We start from the raw sequence: 23,116 nt of genomic DNA, 5'->3' as shown, positions 1-23,116 counted from the left end.
GAACATGATGAGGAAGCCCACTCTTGAGACTTCTATTCAACACAGTACTGAAGTCCTAACAAGAAACATTGGGCATCCAAATTTGACATGAAAAAGTAAAATTGTCTATTTTTGCAGAACACATAATCTTATACATAGAACCCCTAAAGACTCAACCATTAAAACTGTCACATTGGGGTCTGACAGTGTATGACAGGAATTATGAACATAGGCTCTCAAAACAACCTTGCTGAATTAAAATCCTAGCTCTCCCGTTTACTAGTTGTGAGACTCTGGGTAAATCACTTGGATTTCCATATGCCTCATTTTCCTCCTCTATAAAATGGGGGAGAGAATAATAGAAATATATATGATTGCTGTGTGGATTAAATAAGATAATAAATTTAAAATGACTATGAACAGTGCCTGACATCCAGTAAGTGCTCAATAAATGTTAGCTGATTTTTTTGTTGTTGTTGTTTGAATGGAGTGCAAAGAAAGTACCCAGGATTTAAGGTTGGAAGAGAAAGTAGGATCCATATTATGGAGAACTTGGGATGTCAGACTTCAAGGGTTGATACTGAAATCAAAATGAAGGGAGTTTTGAATAACAGAGTGCCATAAAGTCAGACAAATTGGTGTCAGTTTGTGATAGATTTATAACAACTCTAGCTACCTGACAATGGAAAGGGCTGGCTAGTGAGATAGTTGTTACCATCAATGGAAGGGTTTAAGCACAGCCTGGTCAACCAAATTAAAGGATGTTATAAATAGTAGTTAGGCAGTGGATCAGAGTTAGACAACTTGAATGACCTCTAAGATTCCTTTAAACTGTAAGTAGCATTAGTTAGGACAAAGAAACTAGAAACAATAGGGAGGAAAGATTTGTGCAAGGCACTTGCTAGGAGCATGGAGCCATAGCAACTATTTAAGTGATAGAGGGCAGTACAGGGAGTGTCAGTGGCAGGAGGTAGGAATATACTGTTCAGGAAGATTGCTGGTCTAGAATGTTAGAGCTGGAAAGGACTGTAGAAATCAACCAGGCAGTCCAGCTTCCTCATTATACAAACAGGAAAACTAAAATTCTCAGATTGGGGAAGTGACTTACAGGGTAAATTTAAAAGGGGTAAGCCTAGAGGTAGGGAAGACAGCCAGGAATCCAGAAATTCAGAAATAAGGGAATGGAAGAGGGTGGTAATAGGAATCGAAAGGAATAGAGGGTTATTTTGAAGGAAGACTGATAGCATATGGTGATTGATCAGATAAAGAGGATGAATAGGCAGTCACTCCAAGATTTCAATGCTAGCTGAGTAGAAAACAGGAGGCCAAGGACAGAGCCTGTTTGGTAAGGGGGAAATAGTAAGTTCCACTTTAGACATATTAGGATTTGAGATTTAAAAAAAGAAAAATATTCAAATAGACACTGTCCATCAGACTGCTGAAGAACCTAGAGCTTTGATAAAAAGGTTAAGGCAAGTCCAGCCAGTATGGCTCAGTGGTTAAGTGTTGACCTATGAACCAGGACAGTCGTTGGCAAACTCATTAGTCAACAGAGCCAAATATCAACAGTACAACGATTGAAATTTCTTTTGAGAGCCAAATTTTTTAAACTTAAACTTCTTCTAACGCCACTTCTTCAAAATAGACTCGCCCAGGCCATGGTATTTTGTGGAAGAGCCACACTCAAGGGGCCAAAGAGCTGCATGTGGCTCGAGAGCCGCAGTTTGCCGACCACGGAACCAGGCGATTAGGGTTTGATTCCAGGTCAGGGCACATGCCTGGGTTATGGGCTCAATTCCCAGTGTGGGGCATGCTGGAGGCAGCTGATCAGTGATTCTCTCTCATCATTGATGTTTCTATTTCTCTCTCTCTCTCCCTTCCTTTCTGAAATCAATAAAAATATATATTTTTAAAGGTTAAGGCAAGAGATTTTGGAGTCATGAGATCTCATCATTGCTCTTAAAAAAAAAAAAAAAAAGACCACTCTACACTTAAGAAAATTTGGTGGCAAAGAGGGCATATGAGATTAGTAGATTTGTGGGGGTCAAGACAGTCAGGCTGGGGTTTTTTTGTTTCATTGTGCCCCCCCATCCCAGTTTAAGAGGCAACAGGGGGCATTGGGACACTCTAAAACCCAATAAACTACATTTTGAATACCAGTTCTGCCAATTACTAGTCCAATGAATTTTGGAAAGTTATTTAACCCTCTTAGCCTCAGTTTCTGCATCTGAGAATTAGGGACACTACTAAGTAGCTCTCATACATTATATTACTTAATCCTGAGAGTCTAATTTGCATATTTAACATTTTCCCAGGAAAGCTTGGTAACAACTGGTTCTGTGTGACCCATTTTTTCCAATGCTATGGCATACAGAACATGGTCATAGGAATAGTTAATATTGGTATTGGAAAGAAATCATGAGTCACAAAAAAAGTGTTTTCTAAACAAAATTCTAAAGTATAGTGGATATGGAGTCAGGCAGACCTGGGTTCAAATCAGGTCTACCACTACAGGTTTTGTTACTTTGAGAATGTTGTTTGGTCTCTCTAAGCCTCATTTTTTCATCTGTAAAATAGGAATACTATTACTTAATTTATAGTAATGATGAAAAATTAGAAATTATACATATAAAGTTCCCAGGACATTTAGTTAATGGGAACTTTTATCATCCCCAGTCCAGAGTTAAGGCTCTAAGCACGTGAAAGCAGCAATGCCAATTTCCTACTTTGCACTTCCATTCCATTGCCCTTCCAAAATGGCCCTCAAAAAATAAAAGCACACTGGCTATCCCTTTGATTTTTCAAGCACCTATGAGGTCAGCCAAAGAATTCCCTCCTGCCCTTTGAACTTTTAATTCATTCTCAAATGATTTACTGGCTGCCTGGCCTCCAAATGACCATGCTAGAAGTCATGTCCTTCCTCTCTGAGGCTCTGTCCCTTTGATAACAACAGTGGCCCTGAAGGGGTTTACCATTCCCACACTCTAGGAGCATGCTTCCGAAACAAAATTTTCAACTTCAGAAGGACCTTAATGGGAACAGAACTGAAAAGAGTGAATCATCTCTAAGACTTTCTCAGATGGTCTGTACTCCTTTCAAACTTACTAAGTGATCCTAATAAGAACAAACACTTCCTGGGGTCCCTTTCTAGGCCTGTTCCTAAAATCTGCTCCAGTAATAGTCTGAGCCAGACTAAGAGAAGCCCTCACAGTGTGTCTTTTAAACTGTCACAGTACTGCCACTGTGAGTTTCCATCTGTTCCTTTTAGTGCCCTAGCATAACCTAATTGACTTCCACAGAGACAGTTAGCCACCAATTAGTTTAGACCCCATTAGGAAGAAGGACAGAGATGGTTCTTTCTGGCCCTTGTCAGCGTTCTCAGCTTTGAGTAAAATAGTGAGAAAAGGAATGTCATGGTCAAATAATAAGGACACTTAAGGCACTGGGTATAAATACCAGACGGTGACTCACATTCAAGGCTAGTCAGTCAGAATACGTTAGGGCTTGCTTAAGCAAAAGTGAAAACACACACACACACACACACACACACACACACACACACACACACAGTATGTTCACATAAAGCTACTTCTTTTCAGCTGAAGCAGTGAAAACACTGGAGTCAGGCAGAAAGCTCACACTTTACCCTCCCCAAACACATAGCAACAAGACGGGTGGCTGCTGTTTTAAGAGTCTCATGGCAACCCTTCCCAACAGCAAGGAGAATGCTGTAATCATCAGCCAACAGGCCTTTCCCACATACTAGTACAAGCCTCAGGAATACAGTTCACACACAGGAGCTGCAGCAGCAAGGAACCCAACTGTTGCAAACCAAACTCTAGGCAGCTCTGGGACAAGCAGGTAACCACCCCTATCCTCCATTGCTGCCATCTCCCCTCTCATTCAGGGTTGCATCCGGGATCCCTCTCATCTTTCGCCAATACCATTATTTCCTTTTATGTGTTCCCTCTGTTCCTAGCTCACCCAACATACTAGGTATCACAGAAAGACTAGAAAACTTGGCTAGTGTATCGAGCTCTTCATGTCATATCCTCTTTCTAATTTGGGATTGGGAGTGGAAAGGCAAAAATGACCAATTATTGAGCACAAAATTTTTGCTTGAGTCTTCCAGCCAATCATTATGGAGAGTCCATTCTGTGTTCTTCGCTGAGGATGGTAAAGATAGCCATTGTCCTTTAGAAGATTTTCATCCAGTAAGCCAGATACAAGGCAGCGAAAGTACCCAATGATTTCTACTGGAAAATCAGAACTCCAGCCTTCCAAAAGGGAGCAATTACTTCCATCAGGAGCCAACAGAGATGATGCCCTTGAAGCATACAGATAGAGCTTGAAGGTTAGGCCCAATTGGGTGGGGCATAGAAGAGAAAAGAAGGCCTTCCAAGTATGCAGTGTGAAGCCCAGCCACGCAAAGAACATCAGGGTGGGAAATTTGGAGGCCATAATTTCCCAGGTGTATTTCAGGCGGTGGGGGGGGGGGGGGGTGCAGAAAGAAAACCAGGTCCTGGAAGAATTTCTAGAAAGTAAGACTAGAGCCAGATGGAGAATGAGCCATACACCAGGCTGAAGTAGTTTGGGAGAGAGCCATTCAATAATTTTAGGGGGGAGGAGGGGATGATCAAAGGGAGGGAAAGCATTGAGGCGGCCACTATAGTAGTGTAGTTGTTCCAGAAGGAGGCTTCTTCCTGCCTGTCCCAGCTCTTGCAAGATCCTCCTTCAAAGCTGTCCTCTGTCTGAGCTCACTATCTCAGAGCTCATTACTTTGCAACTCTTTTAAGTGGAGTGAAATATCAATAGCATTTCTTATTCTGAATGAGACTCCTAATGTTGTACTGAAGTTGGTCAGGGACTTTTAAAAAAAGTAGAAGCTTCATCCAAATATTCCAGTTTAGAAGAGAGGCACTCTGATATATCATTTCCATTTCTGTAATAGCATCAGTCGGCTTGGCCCCTGGGGTCACTGGTCTTTTCTAAGATCCAAACAGAGGAGGAGAGGAGGGGAGGGAAGGGGAGGGGAGAGGAGGGGAGGGAGGGGAAGAGGGGGGAGGGGGAGGAGAGGAGAGGAGGGGGAGGAGAGGAGAGGAGAAGAGGGGAGAGGAAGGGAGGGGAAGGGGGGAGGGGGAGGGGAGGGGGAGGGGGAGGGGAGGGGAGGGGAGGGGAGGGGAGGGGAGGGGAGGGGAGGGGAGGAGAGGAGAGGAGAGGAGAGGAGAGGAGAGGAGAGGAGAGGAGAGGAGAGGAGAGGAGAGGAGAGGAGAGGAGAGGAGAGGAGAGGAGAGGGAATGAGAGACCTAACAGCATAGGGCAAAACCTGATTGTCAAGTGCTTTTCTGGGGCCTGTTCCAGATCACTGTCACTTACAGGCTTAGACTAGAGCTCAGCCTTAAATTAGGGCTCCAACCTAGAAGCCAGGATGAGAGGTGTAAGAGCCCTGCCTGGGTCTTAGCAGTGGGAATTAACTCTCCCTGATCCTTAATTCTTTTGGCTTTTATTAGTGGCTGGAAGGGGAGAAGGATGTAACCTGAACTCTAATGCAGCTGAGAAGGGCTAAGAGCCAAAACCTTCCTTAAGCAGATACAATATGTGCAGAGCCTGGGCAGGTTTCAGAACACTGCACATTTCTTCAGCCAACGGCCCAACGGCGCGGGAAAACATGAAAATTACTTATTTAACCCTTTACATCCAGAGGAGTTGAGTATCTTCCACCCACCAGGCAGGGCTCACACAGCAGAAGTTGGCAAGCTGGCTCTTGTAAAAGCCAGAGTACTCAGGTAGTCTTTTTCACAAAAATGCCCCAGCAGCTAGATATTCAAATCAATTGCAAACATAAATTGCAAGTGATTTACCTTGTCAGAGAGAAGAGTTAGGTAAAGGAACCCATGTTCCCTTAGTCTTTTAGCAAGAAGTGAGTTTTGTCTATAGGAGGGAGGGAGGGAATAAACCAAGTCCCCTAGCACCAGCATCTTTACAACATTCTAAGTTTTAGTTTTCGGCATACAGAAAAGCAGATGATGCTGCACAAAAGAAGCAATGGCTCTAGAAAATAAATCTAAAAAGGCTGGGGGTAGGAGAGAGATCACTAGGCCCTTCCGCACACAAAGGTAAGCTTTTCTGAGAATTACATGTACGTATGCAGGGCATCAGGCCTAGGATTTGGGTCAGATAATCACTCCAAATTTGCAAATAGTCTCTTAATGATAAAGCAATGTTTTCCACCCACCCATAGCAGTGAATGAATTTGTGAAGTAAATCCCTATTTCATCCTCATTTTAATATAAAAATCAGGATGAGAGTTTGATGAGGACACCACTGAAGGCAACTGAATAATATTTGCAAGTTTATCAGTGTTTTTTCAAAGGTCACACTCAAGAACCAATACTGTCGTAGAAATATTAACAATGATATTCACAAATTAATAATACTACACCATGCGGAGAGTATCAAACTGCTAACAACAAAAATGCAATACAGACTTCAGACTCCAGGGATTTGAGGTTAGCTTTCCAAGCCTCAACACTGTGTTTTTCATATAGAGAAAGCAATCCTTAAACATCTTGGCAAGTCAACTGAGGTTTTTTCACAACCTAGAACATTTTAACATTTCAAGCATTATGTCTGAAGTTTGGCCTTTTGTCAGTTTCTTCTATTTTTTGTTTGATTTGGGGACTTTCTCATCACTTGAAAGTACTAAATTTAACTTCAGCCAGTAACACCTGAGGTGACTAGACATCCTGCAGATTAGAGGGGAAAGCAAGACCGAGCTATGACCAAAAAGTCCCATTAAATAACAATGCAGGCCTGTTCCAATGTCTATTGGGGCATGTGATTCTCTGGCAATTAACAAATTTTCACAACAATCAGCAGATTAGTACATTGTCTATGTTAACCCGCATGTTCCTGAAATAATGATTTGTTGTTTTAACTGATCAGTGGCCTTAAATCAACAAATCCTTTTTTTTAACTGCCTATGGCACTTCTTAACCTGATTATCCTATAGACACCTCCATCTCAAAAGATCCAAAACTGATTAACCCTCCCAATTCCCAGCACCACTTAGAACCTTCTAGGTTAGAAATACTGGATTTGCCTCTAACTCCTACCTCTCCTTCATTTCTTCAGATGCAAATGGTGTTTTATTACCACTAACTTCTGGCAACTTGCTGATGTATAACAGTCACAACACTGCCGAGATGACTGACTCTCTCAAAATGTGCCCTTTCATTGTTCAGTTCAGGTTTTTCTTCTTGGAAGCTTTTATGTGGCTGGTACTGTGCTAGAGGCTTTATTTTTAAAACATTAACTCTACTCCTCCCAAACAACTAAATCACTACCTATTCCCAACTTGAAGCCATTATGTAGCCCAGTTTTCTGAGTTCTTCAGAATAACTGGCTCACACCATTCACCTTTATATCCCATTATTCTGCAACAATCAAGCAGAGATACAGTGATTCATTTAGCCAACCACACAAACAGTATGACATTGAGCAAGTTACCTAACCTCTCTATGCCTCGATTTATCATCTGTAAAATGGAGTTAATAAATGAGTTCATATGTGTTCAAATAGAAAACCAGTGCCTGGCCCAGGATATGCATTATGAAAGTATTTGTTAGAAAACAAATAAAAATGACATTTATGGAGTTCTGTGATGGTTTTACAGGCCTTAGGAAGAATAGCTCAGCTCCCAGAACAGGCATTCAGTAAGTTTAGTGAATGAATTAAGTGAGCAAATGAACAAACAACACATCCCCTGTCCTTGGGGAGCTCATGCTGTAATCAGTTCACTGTGGAGTGGACCAACTGGTCTCAATCTCCTGTCTGTGTCTTTAGAACATGCAGCACTTGCACTAACTAAATGAATATCCTTCTTTCTCCCCAGACTATCTATGTCCTATATATCCCTCAAGGCCTAATTCCAATTCTTCTCCATTTTCCCACAAAGCTCCCCAGTCACAGCAGCCTATAATGAAATCTCTTCTCGCTGAATAAATGCTGCTCTTAGATCCTACCCCATGGTTTCAGAAATTCAAGGGTTTTGTTTCCTGGGTTTTCAGTAGTGCCTCTCTTCAACAAAACTATCACTTCTAAGGAACAGGTCTTCTTTGGTGTCTGTCTCTTGAATTCTCTAGTTTAGGGTTAGGCTCTTTACAAAGTGCTCAACAAATACGTGTTGACTGATGGGTTGACTGACTGATTGATTGGAGGCTTAATTGAGAGCTCTTAGGAGACAAACCAGGGTTAGCATAGCTTTTCAAATTGCTGGCTGTTCAGACATTAGCCAGAAATTATGTCTGGTCTTCTAACTTGCGTCAGTAGCAAACATCACATTAAAGGTATCCTGCCATTTCACACGCTTGCAATGATTTGGTAACTTCAGAAACTTCATTTTTTAAGTTCAAAATTATCTTGAGAGAATTGCCATTTGATAATGGACACCCGTAGAATGCTTTTTATTTCTTTCTTAAATCACATACACATCAAATATTTACATGAACTAAAGGATAAAACCAATCTCCCTCCCTACTGGAAAAAGTACAAGTTTTATTATTTTAATCTTGCAAATGAGGAAATTGAGACACAGAGAGGGAAATGACTTGCCCAATGACAAATAAATAATAATTGGCAAAGCAAATACTGGACTTCATGTCTTTTGAATCCAGGCTCATACCCCTTACACTGATTTGAGATTTAAAACCCCCCAAAAAATCAAAAACCCTTCCTTTGACCCGAACCCCTGAGGGTATATTGGCATTATTACCAGTTTTCACACTAAATTATAATTCTCTCATATCTCTCTTATCTCTTCCCACCCCCATATTCGTATCCAGTTCTTTCTCTTATTGTTCCTTTCACCTCTAAAAACATGGTATTATAGAAAAAGACTGAGATTTAAAGTCAGACAGAAGTAAATTTGCATGCCAGCTCTTCCACTTACTGTGTGACTTGGAGTCTGTTACTTAACTTTTCTTGAGCCACAGTCCCTTCATCTGTACAATGGGGACATCAATATCTACCTCAAAGAATTACTGTAAAAATTAAATAAGAATATATATAAAACACCTAGAAACCACAGTATTTGCCATGTAGCAGAGCCAGTACCTCTTCTATCCCATCATATCTAGACTACACTTTTGGTTCAAGAGGTTGCTGAGGTCCAACCAAACCATATTGTCTCTACCCAGTGAGGCACATCCACATAAGTGGTATATCCAAGTCCTTACCTTGTCCACTTTTCAGCCTGTTATCTTGATACTCCCTGATTGAAAATTTAAATTAACACAGAACTCTAAACTCTCAGTCAAGTCCTCCAAAAAAACAAACAAACAACAACAACAACAACAAAAACACATGAGTCAGTACCGGACATTTACTCACCCCTGAGACTCCAAGATGTCATCATTCACCATATCAGTCAGATAAGGTGCCATCAAAAGCTGCCTACCTGCAGAAGTTTTCACAGGAGCTTTTACTTACATAAAACATAAACAAAAAGAAATGGAAAACAGCAAGGCAGCCCAACAAAGACACGGCTTTAGCATGTCATCTTTTCATAAGCAAAGATGGGGCTGCAGCCATGAGACTCTAACCTATTTCCAGAATAACTAGTTGAACCAGATTTACTCTCAGCTCTACCTCACCTCACCAACCCCCTTCCCCATAAGAAAAATCAATTTCTGATGGACCGTGAAAGGCAGTATAGGAGAACCATTTAAAAGTTTCCTGCCAGAGGCTCAGGGAGAGAGAAAACCATACAGCTGGGAATCTGCTGAGTGGCATTGGGGTGGGGGCCAGAAGACACCACAAAGGGTCTGTCCATCACTGGGCTTAACCCTTGATCCTGTCAAATTAGTCCCACCTCCTGCATTCCTCACAGATATAACATTAAAAGATTTGAGTGAAAGTTAACAGACCATGCTGCATGCCATCCCTGAGAACATACCAGGAAATAGTCACTTCTGGAAAGATAGGAAGTAGTAGTGTGGAGAAAAGCAATGCACTATAAGAACTGCTTGCTGTCAGTCAACCTTCACATTTCCACCAAGACCAAGCAAGGATACTGGAGCCCTTAGCAACTCATCAATAAAGCAGAAGCTTGCCTCATGGAGAGTCTGAGAAGAAACAGGAGGGTCCAGAGAAGTGAAGTAACATGCCAAGATTACTCAACAAGTTGATAAGAGGGTATCAGGAATGTGACAAAGGTCTTGTCCTCCACTAAAACAGGATAGAGAGTCACAGCATGAGAAAATTTCCCCCTAATCTAGCTATCAATTTGCTGAGTGTTTTTAAACTTTATCAACTTTAATTCTGTGATCTTCTCTCTCACACACCCCCCACCACCACCACCAGAAGTATGGCTGAGACAAGAGGGACTAAGCTGGTACAGCAGACTAGAAGGGCCCACTCTAACCAAAGAAGGGGAAAAGTTGGATTTTGGACAGAGGACAGGGCAGCCAATGAATGAACAAAGAAGCAATGGCATTTGAATGAGACAGTTCAACATGTAGGCCTCAAGTAACTGGTGCTGATGGGTGGGGGCTGGGAATCCAAGACCAGTCATGAAAGAAGGGCAGCTTGGATGCATGGAAACTGTGTCTCTGTTGCTACTAGGCAGTGCTCGCTCTGTGACATAACATAGCCACAGAATCATACTGTAAGAAGAGGGAGTGGAGATGAAGTCAAAGGGGAGGGGTTAGTTACTTTGAGAAACCAAGTCATCTTGATCCTTGCAACTTCAGTGCTTAGCCAGGATGGCTATGTGCCCAAGTAAACATACCAGTGTGATGTGAGGAAGAACGGATCATCCCTTGAAAAACTAATGCCTAAGATGATCTTCCCACTTGGCCTATTTACACTAGATGGGGCAAAGGAGTGTTAGGAAACAAACCTCTACCCCAACACAATCTTTAACCAAGAAAAATAATATATCAACTTATTTGTTAATGATGTAATTAATTAAAGTCTTCCTAAAAGGTATACTTCAGGGGAGTACCAAGAGACAAATATTGGCTACACAGAAGCTGAAACTGATCTAGGTACCAACATAAGCAATATAGAAGGGTCAATTGCTGATAACAAGATAACTCAGGTAAACGTGGAGTTCCGTTTCAAAAAGAAATTTAACCATGCATACATACACTGTGTGCACAAACACTCAATGATATGAGCATCTTTGGTAGAAACCCAAAACCCACCCAGATATGTGTAACAGAGATATCTAGAGCATTTCTTATTCCGAACTTATGAATGGTTTTGCAGAGAATACTTTTTATAAATAAGTAACTTGGATCTTTGAATAGTTTCCTGTAGATAGAATATTGTACATGGTGGTTAGATTCTGAAATTTCATCAGTCATAAACTATGAATTAAATAGCCCTTTCCAAAACTGTTATGACCCTAGCTATTATCAATAACATATATAAAAGGCTAAGTGTCTGTCCGTCTGACTGGTAGCTATGACGTGCGCTGACCACCAGGGGGCAGACACTCGATGCAGGAGCTGCCATGACATGCAATGGCCATATATCCTAAATAATAAAAGCCTAATATGCTAAGTGTCTGGTTGACCAGTCAGCCATTCAACCAATCAAAGCGTAATATGCTAATGATATGCTAAGGATGCTCAACTGCTTGCTATGATTTGCACTGACACTCCAACCAGTAGATTAGCTTGCTGCTGGGATCTGGCCAATTGGAACTGATGGAGATGGGCCAGACATGCCCTGGAGCTCTCCCGCAGTCCCTCCCTGGCTGGCCAACCTCCTGCATCCCTCCCTGGCCCTGATCGTGCACTGGAGGGGTCCCTCGGCCTGGCCTGATCCCTCTCACAATCCAGGACCCTCGGGGAATGTCAGAGAGCCAGTTTTGGCCCGATCCTGCAGGCCAGACCAAGGGACCCCACTGGTGCACGAATTCATGCACCAGGCCTCTAGTATATGTATATAAAAGCCTACTATGCTAAGTGTCCAACCATTCAACAGTTCTACCGTTTAACTGATAGCTATGACATGCATTGACCACCAGGGGGCAGATGCTCAATGCACAGTGTATGCTCAATGTATGGAACAGACTGATGAATCTCAGAGGGAAAGGGGGAGGGGGGAGAGTGGGAAGAGATTAAACAAAAATCTTATATGTATACTAGAGGCTCAGAGCATGGATTTGTGCACTGGTGGGGTACCTTGACCTGGCCTGCAGGGATCAGGCCGAAACCGGCAGTCCAACACGCCCAGAGGGGTTCCAGATTGCCAGAGGGTTCAGGCCAGGCTGAGGGACCCCACAAGGCATGATTCCATGCACCAGGCCACTAGTCCTATATAATAAAAGGCTAATATGCAAATCGACTGAACTGCAGAATGACCGGTTGCTATGACACGTACTGACCACCAGGGGGATGATGCTCAATGCAGGAGCTTCCCCCTGGTGGTCAGTGTGCTCCCACACGGGGAGCACCGCTCAGCCAGAATCCCTGAGCTGGGCTCATTGCTAGCAAGCGCCACGGTGGTGGCGGGAGCCTCTCCCGCCTCCACGGCAGCAATAAGGATGTCCATCAGTTGGACATCCCCCAAGGGCTCCTGGACTGTGAGAGGACACAGGCTGGGCTGGGGGACCACCCACCCCGAGTGCAGGAATTTAATGCACCAGGCCTCTAGTCCTATATAATAAAAGCCCAGTGACCAAATGGCAGAATGACCACTTGACCAGTCGCTATGACATCCACTGACCACCAGGGGGCAGATGTTCAATGCAGGAGCTTCCCCCGGTGGTCAGTGTGCTCCCACAGTGGGAGTGCCACTTGGCTAACCAAGATGAGCGGGTCGGCCGAAACCGGTTTGGCTCAGTGGATAGAGCATCGGCCTGCGGACTCAGGGGTCCCAGGTTCGATTCCGGTCAGGGGCATGTACCTTGGTTGCGGGCACATCCCCAGTGGGGGGGGTGCAAGAGGCAGCTGATCGATGTTTCTCTCTCATCGATGTTTCTAACTTTCTATCCCTCTCTCTTCCTCTCTGTAAAAAATCAATAAAATATATTTAAAAAAAAAAAAGATGAGCAGGTGGTAGCAGCCACTTGGCTGACCGGGATGGGTGTGAGTAGCCGCTCAGAGGGCAGGTCCAGAGCCTCTCAGCTGACTGGAATGAGCAGCACTCCCACAGCGGGCTGATCCCCACAGGCCACGCCCCCCACTAGTGCATGAACCCCGTGCACTGGGCCTCTAGTTTAAAAATAAATGGCGCCAGTTCAAACCAACACTCGGCTTCCCCCAATTGAGACAAAGGCCCCACCACCACCCTGGAGTGACACCCCAACAAATTGCAGCCAACTCTGCCAAAACCCCATGGCGCAAAATGCAGCCCACAGCCCAGCCCAGCCCAGAAACGTTCGCTGTGGGCACCAGGTAATTATGTCACGTTGCCAAAACCGGTTTGGCTCAGTGGATAGAGCGTCGGCCTATGAACTGAAGGGTCCTGGGTTTGATTCTGGTCAAGGGCATGTATCTTGGTTGCAGGCACATCCCCAGTAGGGGGTGTGCAGGAGGCAGCTGATCGATGTTTCTCTCTCATCTATGTTTCTAACTCTCTATCCCTCTCCCTTCCTCTCTAATAAATCAATAAAATATATATATATTTTTTTTAATTATGTCACGTAGCCACACCTGGCTTCCTCTCCCTAGCGACTAGCCTCCTTGGAGTTTCTTCAGCCCAGGAACCTGATTGGCTTTATAGTCAGGTACAAACATTTTACAGTTTAACCGAATGTTTGTAAAATGTTTTCACATGCCTCATCTTATTTTATATTGACAGAAGTCCTGGAGTAGGTAGATAGGAGACTCGGTAGAATCCTATTTTCTTTTCATTAGTAAGACAACCGAGATTTAGAAAGTTTAGAAACTTGACCTAACTGAAAAGAAGTAAGAAATGATGGAACTTGAAAATGACTTCAGGTTTTCTCACTGTGCAGAATATAGTCAAACACTGTTGCAGTTAAATATTTTACCCTTTGTTCTCCCTGCATGATCTACAATAATAATCTGCTTCATGTTGATATTTACTGCTGTGTTGCTGACAATTACCTGAAAGAGAAGCCGGGGTGCTTCACTGGGCTGGGAAAAGTTTAGCTACATCAGAAAGTAGGTCTAATTAAGCAAGTTCATTCTATATCTATAAAAGGCTAAGTTGACTTGCATATGTGTGATACATATAAAGCTGGCGCCAATCGCACACATGTGTTTTGATCTGTCATTATCAATTGTGAATTTGATTGACACTTCTATTATAGAGAAAGGGCAAATAGCAATATTAAAATATTTCTTCTAATTGATTTCCTTTCAATGTACACGAATTTGTGCACCAGGACACTAGTTATCAATAACATTGTATCAATGGAACATGTGTCCTAGACACTCTCTCTTCTCCAGGCCTCTCATCCTTCAGTAATAATGAGTACTAAGTTTCACCCCAATACACTTCCTGATCAGGGCTTTAGTAGCAAAAAAAAAAACAAAAAAAAAAAACACAATGTATTTATTTGCCCATCTCAGGTGACAAATTGATAGATATGAGGACATGGGGAAATGAAACTATGGGTGCAAGACCTCCAGCAGAAATGACTCTTGTGGGTATTCCAGGTACAGAAAGAAGATCAGAGAACCCAGAAATGGCAGCAATAGCAGGGGCTTTTGCAGTCAGTGCAAGTGGCAATGTGCAGGAAGATAAGTATCTGACAGGAGTTGGGGACAAGAACTGCTGTGTCTAAATTCCTACATAGGGGTCTGTAAGTTGGGGGCTGATTGTATATCACATATGGTCAACATCTTCAATCTTGGAGACACCAATTTTTCCCCAAAGGGGAAAATTAAGTTTAGAGAGGTTACTCCTACAAATTCTAAGCCAACAGTTGGGGAAAAAATAAAATAACTTAAATCTGATGTTTTAGAGTCTGACTTTGACACTATTTATTAAATGCCACTTCGTTCTTCTATGATAAAAATTCCTTCTCTGTCTTCTTTGTATAAGCATATGTACTCCTTGAAATCAAGGCTTCTGTCCTCTCTTTCATCTCCCTTAGAACACTTTTCCCAAGGCTGGCCTAAGCTAGGAGCAGGGCTAGGGGAAATTCTAAATCAATAGCAATAGGTGAAGTGTGTCCCTCCCAAATGTATTATGTGGGTATTCCAGATACCCATGTGGAGGGCTTGTGCAGGTATAGCTTGGCAGCAGTATAGATAGATACCGCCACTAAAAGGCTTTGCTTGACACAGGATCTTCATATGGCATGGACTCCAGAAAAAGCCAAAGTGGTCTTCAGCTGTATTTTTTTTCTAGAATGATCCTATTCAACTTTGGTCAGACTCGCCTCAGTTATGGTACTCAGCTGTGGGCTCCATAACTCAAGAGGAACATAGATAGGCTGGAGTGTAGCCAGAGTGGGAGGAAGAAACAGAAGAGGAGACTGGATCTCAACAGCTGAAAGATCTATGGCTCATTAGCATAGAAAAGTGAAACAAGGGGACACAGTCTTTATCTTTGGACCTCCCAAAGGCTGTTCTAAGACAGAGAAAGCATCCTTGTTCTGCGTGGTCCCAGAAAGTAGTGCTAGGACCCATAGATGATAGTTAGAAGAAGAATGATTGCATCTCAACTTAATAAAAAGCTGTCCACAGACAAAACTTTCTAACAGTGAAATGGACTAACTAAAAGGGGAGTAAGCTCCCTAATGACCACAGGAGAATAAGCTCGGGGCTACTGCATAGGAGGCTCATGGACTGGCTAAGACTAAGACCAGAGGACTTCCAAAAGGCCCTCATCATCTGAGAATCTGTGATTCTAGGTCTCCTTCAAGAATAGCATTAGGTTAACAGCCCTGCTTTGAGTCTGCTTTAGTGTGTGTGTGTGTGTGTGTGTGTGTGTGTGTGTGTGTGTGTGTGTGGTGTAGGAGAATAGTGAGAGCACCTTTCACTTAATCCCTGCTATTCTTCAATAACTTTTCTCAGATGGGTCAGCATCTTTCCCCCAACTCCTCCTGTTTCTGAAGAAGCCTAACTATAAAAACTGTGATGTTCTCTCCAGATAATCATTCCATAAACACCAATCTCAAGTCTGTTTAAAAATATCCTGGGAGGGGGATGGAAAGAGCAAGGGGATAAATAATTTTAATTTTTTAAGGGACAACGCTTAAGTGTCTTCCCAGCTGGAGTTGAACTATTTTCGTTGTCTGAAGCTTAGATGATGGAAAACCCTCTAACAGACTTCACCTTTTTCACTTCAGGGACCACACATGTGGATCTCAATAGGGTACCAGGTATATCGTGACAGTCCAGCAGGCCCAAAAGTAGTGTGTACCCAAAGCTCAGCCAAAGGTTACCAGATATACCACTGCCCTTCTTGTTCTACCTTCCTTCAACCTTCTTTCTATCTCTTTGGATTAATTCCTATATCATGTCCCCAAATGCCTACTACTTTATGGGAGAGGATAGCAGTTGAGGAACTGAGCAGTAGACATCTTTGCTGATTCTAAAGGCAGAGATGAGGAGAGGAGTCATGTAAGTAACCATGCTGGACTAAGCTCCCAAGAAGCACACACCATGAAGGTCTCATTGTGAATGCCAAGCCCATCCTGAAACACAGCTAAAAATGTATCACAGAAACTGTCCTTTTTCATATAACAGGACCTCTGCACCCATCAAGAACTCAAACTTGCAGCCAAATTTACTGCCAACCACAAGAGAGCCTTAATCTGACTTTACCAATGTCCTCTTGAAATCTCAACTGCGTCTTTGTGTGCTTCTTCTAGAAATATGCTCACAGTGGAGATGAGGAGGGCCTAAAAGCAACTTAAAGAGCATTCCCTGCCATCTTCCTAGACAAACAGTATTAGAGTTTGCCCAATTCATTCTCATGTCATCTTTGATGATAAAAATCAGGCATGTATGCCTAACCCCATTTTGCAAATAGAGACTTGGGTCTAGAAAGGGTGAAATGATATCGTGACATCAGTGCACATTACATGGAGGAGGTGAAGCTTCTTTATCCTCCAGGCTACTTCTCCACTCTACTTAACTTAGTTCCAGGGCAGTCACTAGCCCCCACTTCTTTCACTGTGCCAAATGGAGACTGCCGCTAAAAATGGGCCAAGAAAAGGGCAAATATGTAGCATGAGCCTGTTTTCTGCACCATCTTAACCTCCCACACCCAATTTTCTTCCTCCTTTTCCTGCATCTCCACATTGGTCTCCACCCTTTCTTTTCTCCACCCTTAGCCAACCTCAGGGCACATTACCAATAACAAAATGAGTATAGGAACCTTATGCTATGCTATAGCTCAGTCTCTCTCTCAGTGGGCGGGGGTAAGAAAGACAGAGAGACAGAGAAACAGAGAGACAGAGAGGAGGATAAAATTTGAATCACTAAGTGGGCTCTAAGAGGCCCTATTTTAAAAATATATATTTATCTTTATTGTTGAGGGTATTACAGATGTCCCTGATTTCCACCCTTTGCCTCCCTCTATCTGGTTCCCACTCCATCCCAGTAAAGTCAGATTAAGGCTCTCTTGTGGTTGGCAGTAAACTTGGCTGCAAGTTTGAGTTTTTGTTGGGTGCAGAGGTCCTGTTATATGGAAAAGGACAGTTCCTGTGAAACATTTTTTAGCTGTGTTTCAGGCTGGGCTTGGCATTCACAATGGGACCTTCGTGGGGTGTGCTTCTTGGGAGTTAGTCCTTCACCACACTAAAAGGCCCCATGTGATGCACAATAATTAGTTCCAGAACCTTGGAAAGGTCACCCATTCCCAAAGATGATCTTTTCCAGCGCAGGAAGCCAACTTCATAGATGGCTCTCTATACTGTAAAGGGGGACCCCTAAATAGCAAAACAGACAAATCTGTTTAGAAGAGAATCCCCATTTCATCCAGATGGGCTCCATGGACCAACAAGGTAGTATAGACACTAACCAAAGGAATTAGTAACACCAAGGACATGGACCTTGTGGGTCATGTTTCAATAGGGAAATTAGAAACCATCTCTAACACTTGGGATAATTAACAGTAACTTTAAAAAAAAAACATTTCCTCTTTTTTGTCACTTGATTGTCAGGAGGAAACTATAGCAATCATCATAACTTTGGGTAGTTGAAGTCCCCACATTCAGGAAAATCACAGGAGTTGGTAGGAATTGATGATTTCCCCAACCTGATTATTTCCTGGTCCAAAGGTTTTCCCATGACAAATATGAGGTAAACTTTCATACTACATGCACTCTTTTCCCACTAATCACCTTTTCTCAAATTCACCCACTCTCAAAATGACTCCACCTTTTCCACAAGCTATCTCCAGGTATGTACGCCATACCATCCAGACCCAATCATTTTTGAGATTCTTTCCCCATGATACCAAAGGAGGTTCTCCATTTCCAACCATGATTCTTGTACCTTACCTCTGTCTCTGCCGACCTGAGATCATCACACGTGGTTTAAAATCATCAAAATAGTCCTATCCTACTCCCTGAGCCCAGACTCCATCAGGGAGTGTCTACAACCCAGTCCTGGCCCATTGTGGAACCATAGGCTGGCATAGAAAGGGTCACTGGGGTGGGAGGTTGCCAAAACTGGATATGTACCTGAATGGCATTGCCCCATGCCCCTTCACAAACTACAGTACTACAAGAAGACAGACTTAGTCAAGCCACTCAGTGCATCCTGGCCTCAGTTTTTCCATCAGTTTCTTCACAACCTTCCCTGACTTCCTCATAGGGGGCCTGTAAAATGCTAATGAAATAAGGGATGTGGAAACACACTATAAAAGTAACCCTGTGTGAAAGTGGAACAAAGCATCATCTTCCTCAGTCTGAAACCCTTCTGAGGAGCAAAGGGCCTGAGCTAGCATAAAGGATTGGCTACTAGACCATCATCGTCTTATTTAAAGACCACCCACATGAAACTCATTGTAGACATGTGGCACTTAAGTCCATGGAGGACAAGTGAAGTATGAAGAATCCCAGAGCTAGTGAGTAGCAAATCAAGGATTAGAACCCAAATTTTTGATCTGCCAATGGGATTCTCTTTCTATGCCCTTCCATTCCATCACCACCAGTGGGTTCATACTGAAGCTATTTTCAAGAAGAAAGCTATATGGTTCTAAAGCTTAAGGGGAATAAAATGTGCCATAAGGTGTCTTGGCAAGAAAAAAAAAAGGTAACCACTGCACTTGAAAAAAAATACTATGGCCCCTTTATATATTGTTGGGGCTAACCAGATCATATATAGCTGGCTTTTACTGTAAGGAACCAGGCTATTTGGGAGGGATGGGAGAAATGATTTTACCCCCTACCTCTCTAAATGTGTGTAATAATGAGCCTTCATATAATAGGGGTCACCTGTACATTCAATGGAAAGGGAATCATTAAAAGGCACCCTGCCTCTCAACACACGAGTCACTTCCTCAGCAGCTTGGCCAAGGAAACCCTCATCTACCCGCAAATAATCCCCCAGCCAGACCACAAATTGCTGGCTGCCCCATACTTAGTAACACCCCCTGCCATGCTAGCGCTGGCTCACATAACAATCCAGCAGCACAGCAGCAAGCACTCTCTGGGGTACTTCTCAGAATGGGTCAGCCCTGGGCAGAGGTCAAAAGTGACCTCTCCCAGTCAAGTTGTTTAGGCAGACAGTGGAAATTCTGTGGGTGGTGTAAGGAGAAAAAGAGAGGAACTGCCAGATCATGGAGGGCTACATAGCCAGTTGTGACCTTGATGGAAAAGGAGGGTGGGGGTGATTAGAAGAAATCCCGAAGGCCAGGATTCCCCTCTCCAAAGGGGTTGTTTGACAGTGTTTTTGTTTAAAGAAAAGCATATTACTCCCTCCAGAGAAGATTGGAAGGGGTGTGCCTTAGGAGGGGGTATGGCAGTGGGTTACAAAGGCATCCCAGGCTGGTTAGAAATATATGACTAGTATAGGGGAAGGGAGTGATGGGTGAAGATCTGGACTAGTTATTGGTGTCAGGGGAGGCTAAAGATCGCAGGTTTCCCTGGCAGCTCCTCAAAAATGTGCCTCAGCATACCTCAGACTGCTCAAGCTGATTGGTACACCCTATGACAACACCACAGGGTTGATAAGAGTGTGGGTGGGCCCCAAGGCCTTAAGGACCCCTACTCTAGAAATTAACCAGCAGCTCCAAAGCAAGGCAAAAGCAGCTCATGTTAGGGGGCACTCGCGCCCCTGCTGAGACATGACCCAGGTTAAAAAGCCAAAAAAGAAGTGACATTTGTTCCCTGCTGAGAAGCCACATCTTTGTATCTCCAGCCCAAACCCACATCTACAGCCTCAACTGCAATTTCAGCGGGTTGGAACGGCTTTTCAGGTTTGAGCATTTAAGAGAAATAAAAACAAAAACAAAACAAAAATGGGATCAAGTACATGAAGTTGGTTTACTTGGCAATCTGGCGCCTCAAGGTGAGTTGTCCTACAAATCTCTCTTCCCAGTAACAGCCCCAGAGGCCCCCACCCTCACGCCTACCAGGAATGGCTAGTTTTGCGGGTTCTGGAGCACTTGGGAGAGCTCCTCTCCCTGGTCCTCAGCTGTGACTTGGCTTCCAGCAGATCACAGCCTCCTAAAACAAACAAACCCTGGCGGCAGCGGCGGCAGCTCCAGCACAGCTGCGCTCCATGGCGCAAAAGTTTCCTCCACACTCCTCAACGTGCAGGAAATCTCGCCGGCGCTGGGACAGGACTGGGGAGGGAGGGAAAGGCCAAACCTAAGCGGCGGCAGCAACGCCCCACGAGTTGAATGGATGTGCGCGCGTCCGGCCGTGGGAAGTGAGGCCGACGAAAGTCACCGATGCCTCATCTCCGTTCCCACAGGAGACCCTAGCCCTGCAACCTGCCCCCGACAGGATGGCCCACTGATCGACCAAGGGCCACCGCTGCTGAGAAAGCTGCCAAGCCGCCTCGCCTGCCCCTGTAGCAGCTCACTGCCCCGCAGCGGCGCGGGAACTTCTAAGGAGAAACCCCCATCAGCCACCACTTCCTCTAGTCCAAGTGAGGGGAGCAGCCGCCCCGACGTGGGGGAGCAAAAGAGCCTCCCGAGTGTGTCTGCGGGCAGCGCTCTAGCCACACTTCAGGGGTTGTCTGTGCCTGGGCTGGTGGCAGGAGCTCTCCGTGCCGCTAATGAGCCACAGGGGGGGCTTTCACCCCTCAGCCCGAGCCAAGTTTCAAAGTTGGTCGGAGGGCCCCGTTCTGCAGCCCGTACACCCGTTTGCCCATTCAAAGTTGGGCACCGCGGGGGCAGAGCCGCCAGTTCTTACCTTCGACACCGTGAGCGGTTCGCAGTGTTCCAGACCCCCTTTAAGGGTGAAGCCCCAGGGCGCCCCCCCTTGCAGCTGCACAGGGACGTACTGGAAGGACCCGGGCCGGTTCTCCATCCTCCGCTCGGCTCAGGCGCCGCGGGGCTCCTTTTCCGCGGGGGCTACGTTGCCTCCGCCCCCAGCAGCTCCGCCACCATTGCCCTCCAGCGCTACGCCACCCCGCACCGCCCTGCTCCGCCTCCTCTCCCGGCTGGAGACGCTCGGCCCGAGCGAGCGCAAGGAGGAAATGACACGGAGCTGGAGAAAGGGGGAGAGAGGGGGGGAAAAGGAGGAGGAAAAAAAAAAAGAAAAGAAAAGAAAGAAGGAGAGGCGGAGGGATAGCGTGTAATGGACAAGAAAACGGAGCAATAGGGAGGGGCAGTCACTGAGACCTCGCCTATAGGATCGCTGGGAAGTGGGAGCAAGGCGAGGCCTCACATCAATTGTTACATTGTTTCATTCAAGCTGGCCCCCACTTTGGTCCTCCTCCTTACGGCTGGGTTCCCCGCCCCTCCAGCCAGTCGTTAGTGTAGATGGCCCGCGTGGCCGAGTGGGCTGAAACCCTGGTTTCCCGATTAGCGCGTTCTTGTTCCTCTGACTGCCTTTTTCTTCTGAAGGTCCCAAGAACCAGTTCCTAGGAGGGTTACAAGACTGCTAATTTGTGGATCTTGCCTAGAGGGATGGAAAGTAAAGTAAGCAGGCCAGCGAACACAGTGGGGCTGTGTGTGTAGGCTGCTCTATGCGTATGCGCTAGGTGTGTAGGGTCATTATGAAACACTGCCCTGGAGCATAGTTTAAATAAAGAAGCACTTTGAGGATGCCCCCTGCCCGGGCTCAGCCGCACCCGGCTCAGTGCTGGCGTCTATGGGTAGCACTGTGCTTGTGTATGTTCCAGTCATCTGGAGTTCCTGGCACGGCCTTGCACTTGCCCCACTGAGATGACCAAGCCAGGAATCAGCAAACTTGTATGACTAGCAGTATTGTTTCCACTCCTAAACAAACCTACAGGAAAGAGCATCCATTGATAAGCTGGCCAATTAACAATGTTGTGCCTTTTGTAAGAATCAGCTTTTAGGCAGGGTCCAGAACATCTCTGCTCATCTGTTCACACTGGGCTTGTAGACCAGGAGCCCCCAAACACACACACACACACACCCACACACACACACACACACACACACACACAGTATTAGTCTCAAAAAGTGTATTTGTTACTAAATCGTATGCTGACGTCTCATTCTTGACCTGGGCAGGTTACCATTCCTTTCTGACGTGTCGTTTCTGGAGCCATTTGCAAGCAGTGAGTTTTTAAAGGTCTTCACACTAGCAGGGAAAGTTTTGACAACTCATTTGTGACTCAACAGGATGTTTCCACTCTCTCCTTCCTCCAGCCTCTTGCCCTCTTCTTGTGCAGCATCTTCCTCATTGCCAAGGAACACACTGTGGCACCCTTCCTTCCACAGACAGCTTTCTGCAGGCAAGGTTCCCACTCTCTGCTTCTATTCTCTTACCTGTCACTTGCCTCTTCAACACACTTTGGCCTGCATTGTGCCCCAGCAGGCCACTGAAACTTCTCTCACAGGCTTCCCTCCCTCCCCCAATCCTTTCTTCTCAGGCTTCTGGACTGTCTGCATTTTATGATTTGACCTGACTTTTCTTTAATAAAATGGCAGTTTGGGTATCTATAGTCCACTTTTAAAAAGTCCTCTGAGATGAATCAAATGGAAAATCACCTTCAGTGTTTTAGACCTGCAAAAATAATTTTGATCATGATCATTTTTTTCATTTCCCCTA

General features: G+C 44.6%; 1 protein-coding gene across 4 annotated transcripts in view; it reads right to left on the bottom strand.

The window, feature by feature from the left end:
* The window catches only part of SHROOM4 (shroom family member 4), a 203,370-nt gene extending 181,819 nt beyond the window's left edge, over positions 1-21,551 (bottom strand). For 3 of the 4 annotated variants that reach the window (XM_079765046.1, XM_079765045.1, XM_079765049.1), the window contains exon 1: positions 21,284-21,551. In XM_079765046.1, the coding sequence (XP_079621172.1) occupies positions 21,284-21,400 (117 nt within the window). In that variant the 5' untranslated portion in view covers positions 21,401-21,551. The remainder of the gene's footprint in view (positions 1-21,283) is intronic. The other variant, XM_079765048.1, reaches the window with a different exon arrangement.
* Between the last annotated feature and the right edge of the window lie 1,565 nt (positions 21,552-23,116).

The sequence above is a fragment of the Cnephaeus nilssonii genome (assembly GCF_951640355.1).
Source record: "Cnephaeus nilssonii genome assembly, chromosome: X".
NCBI lineage: Eukaryota > Metazoa > Chordata > Mammalia > Chiroptera > Vespertilionidae > Cnephaeus > Cnephaeus nilssonii.
Note: the sequence above shows the minus strand (reverse complement) of the source record. Positions and strands in the feature narration are given on the sequence as shown.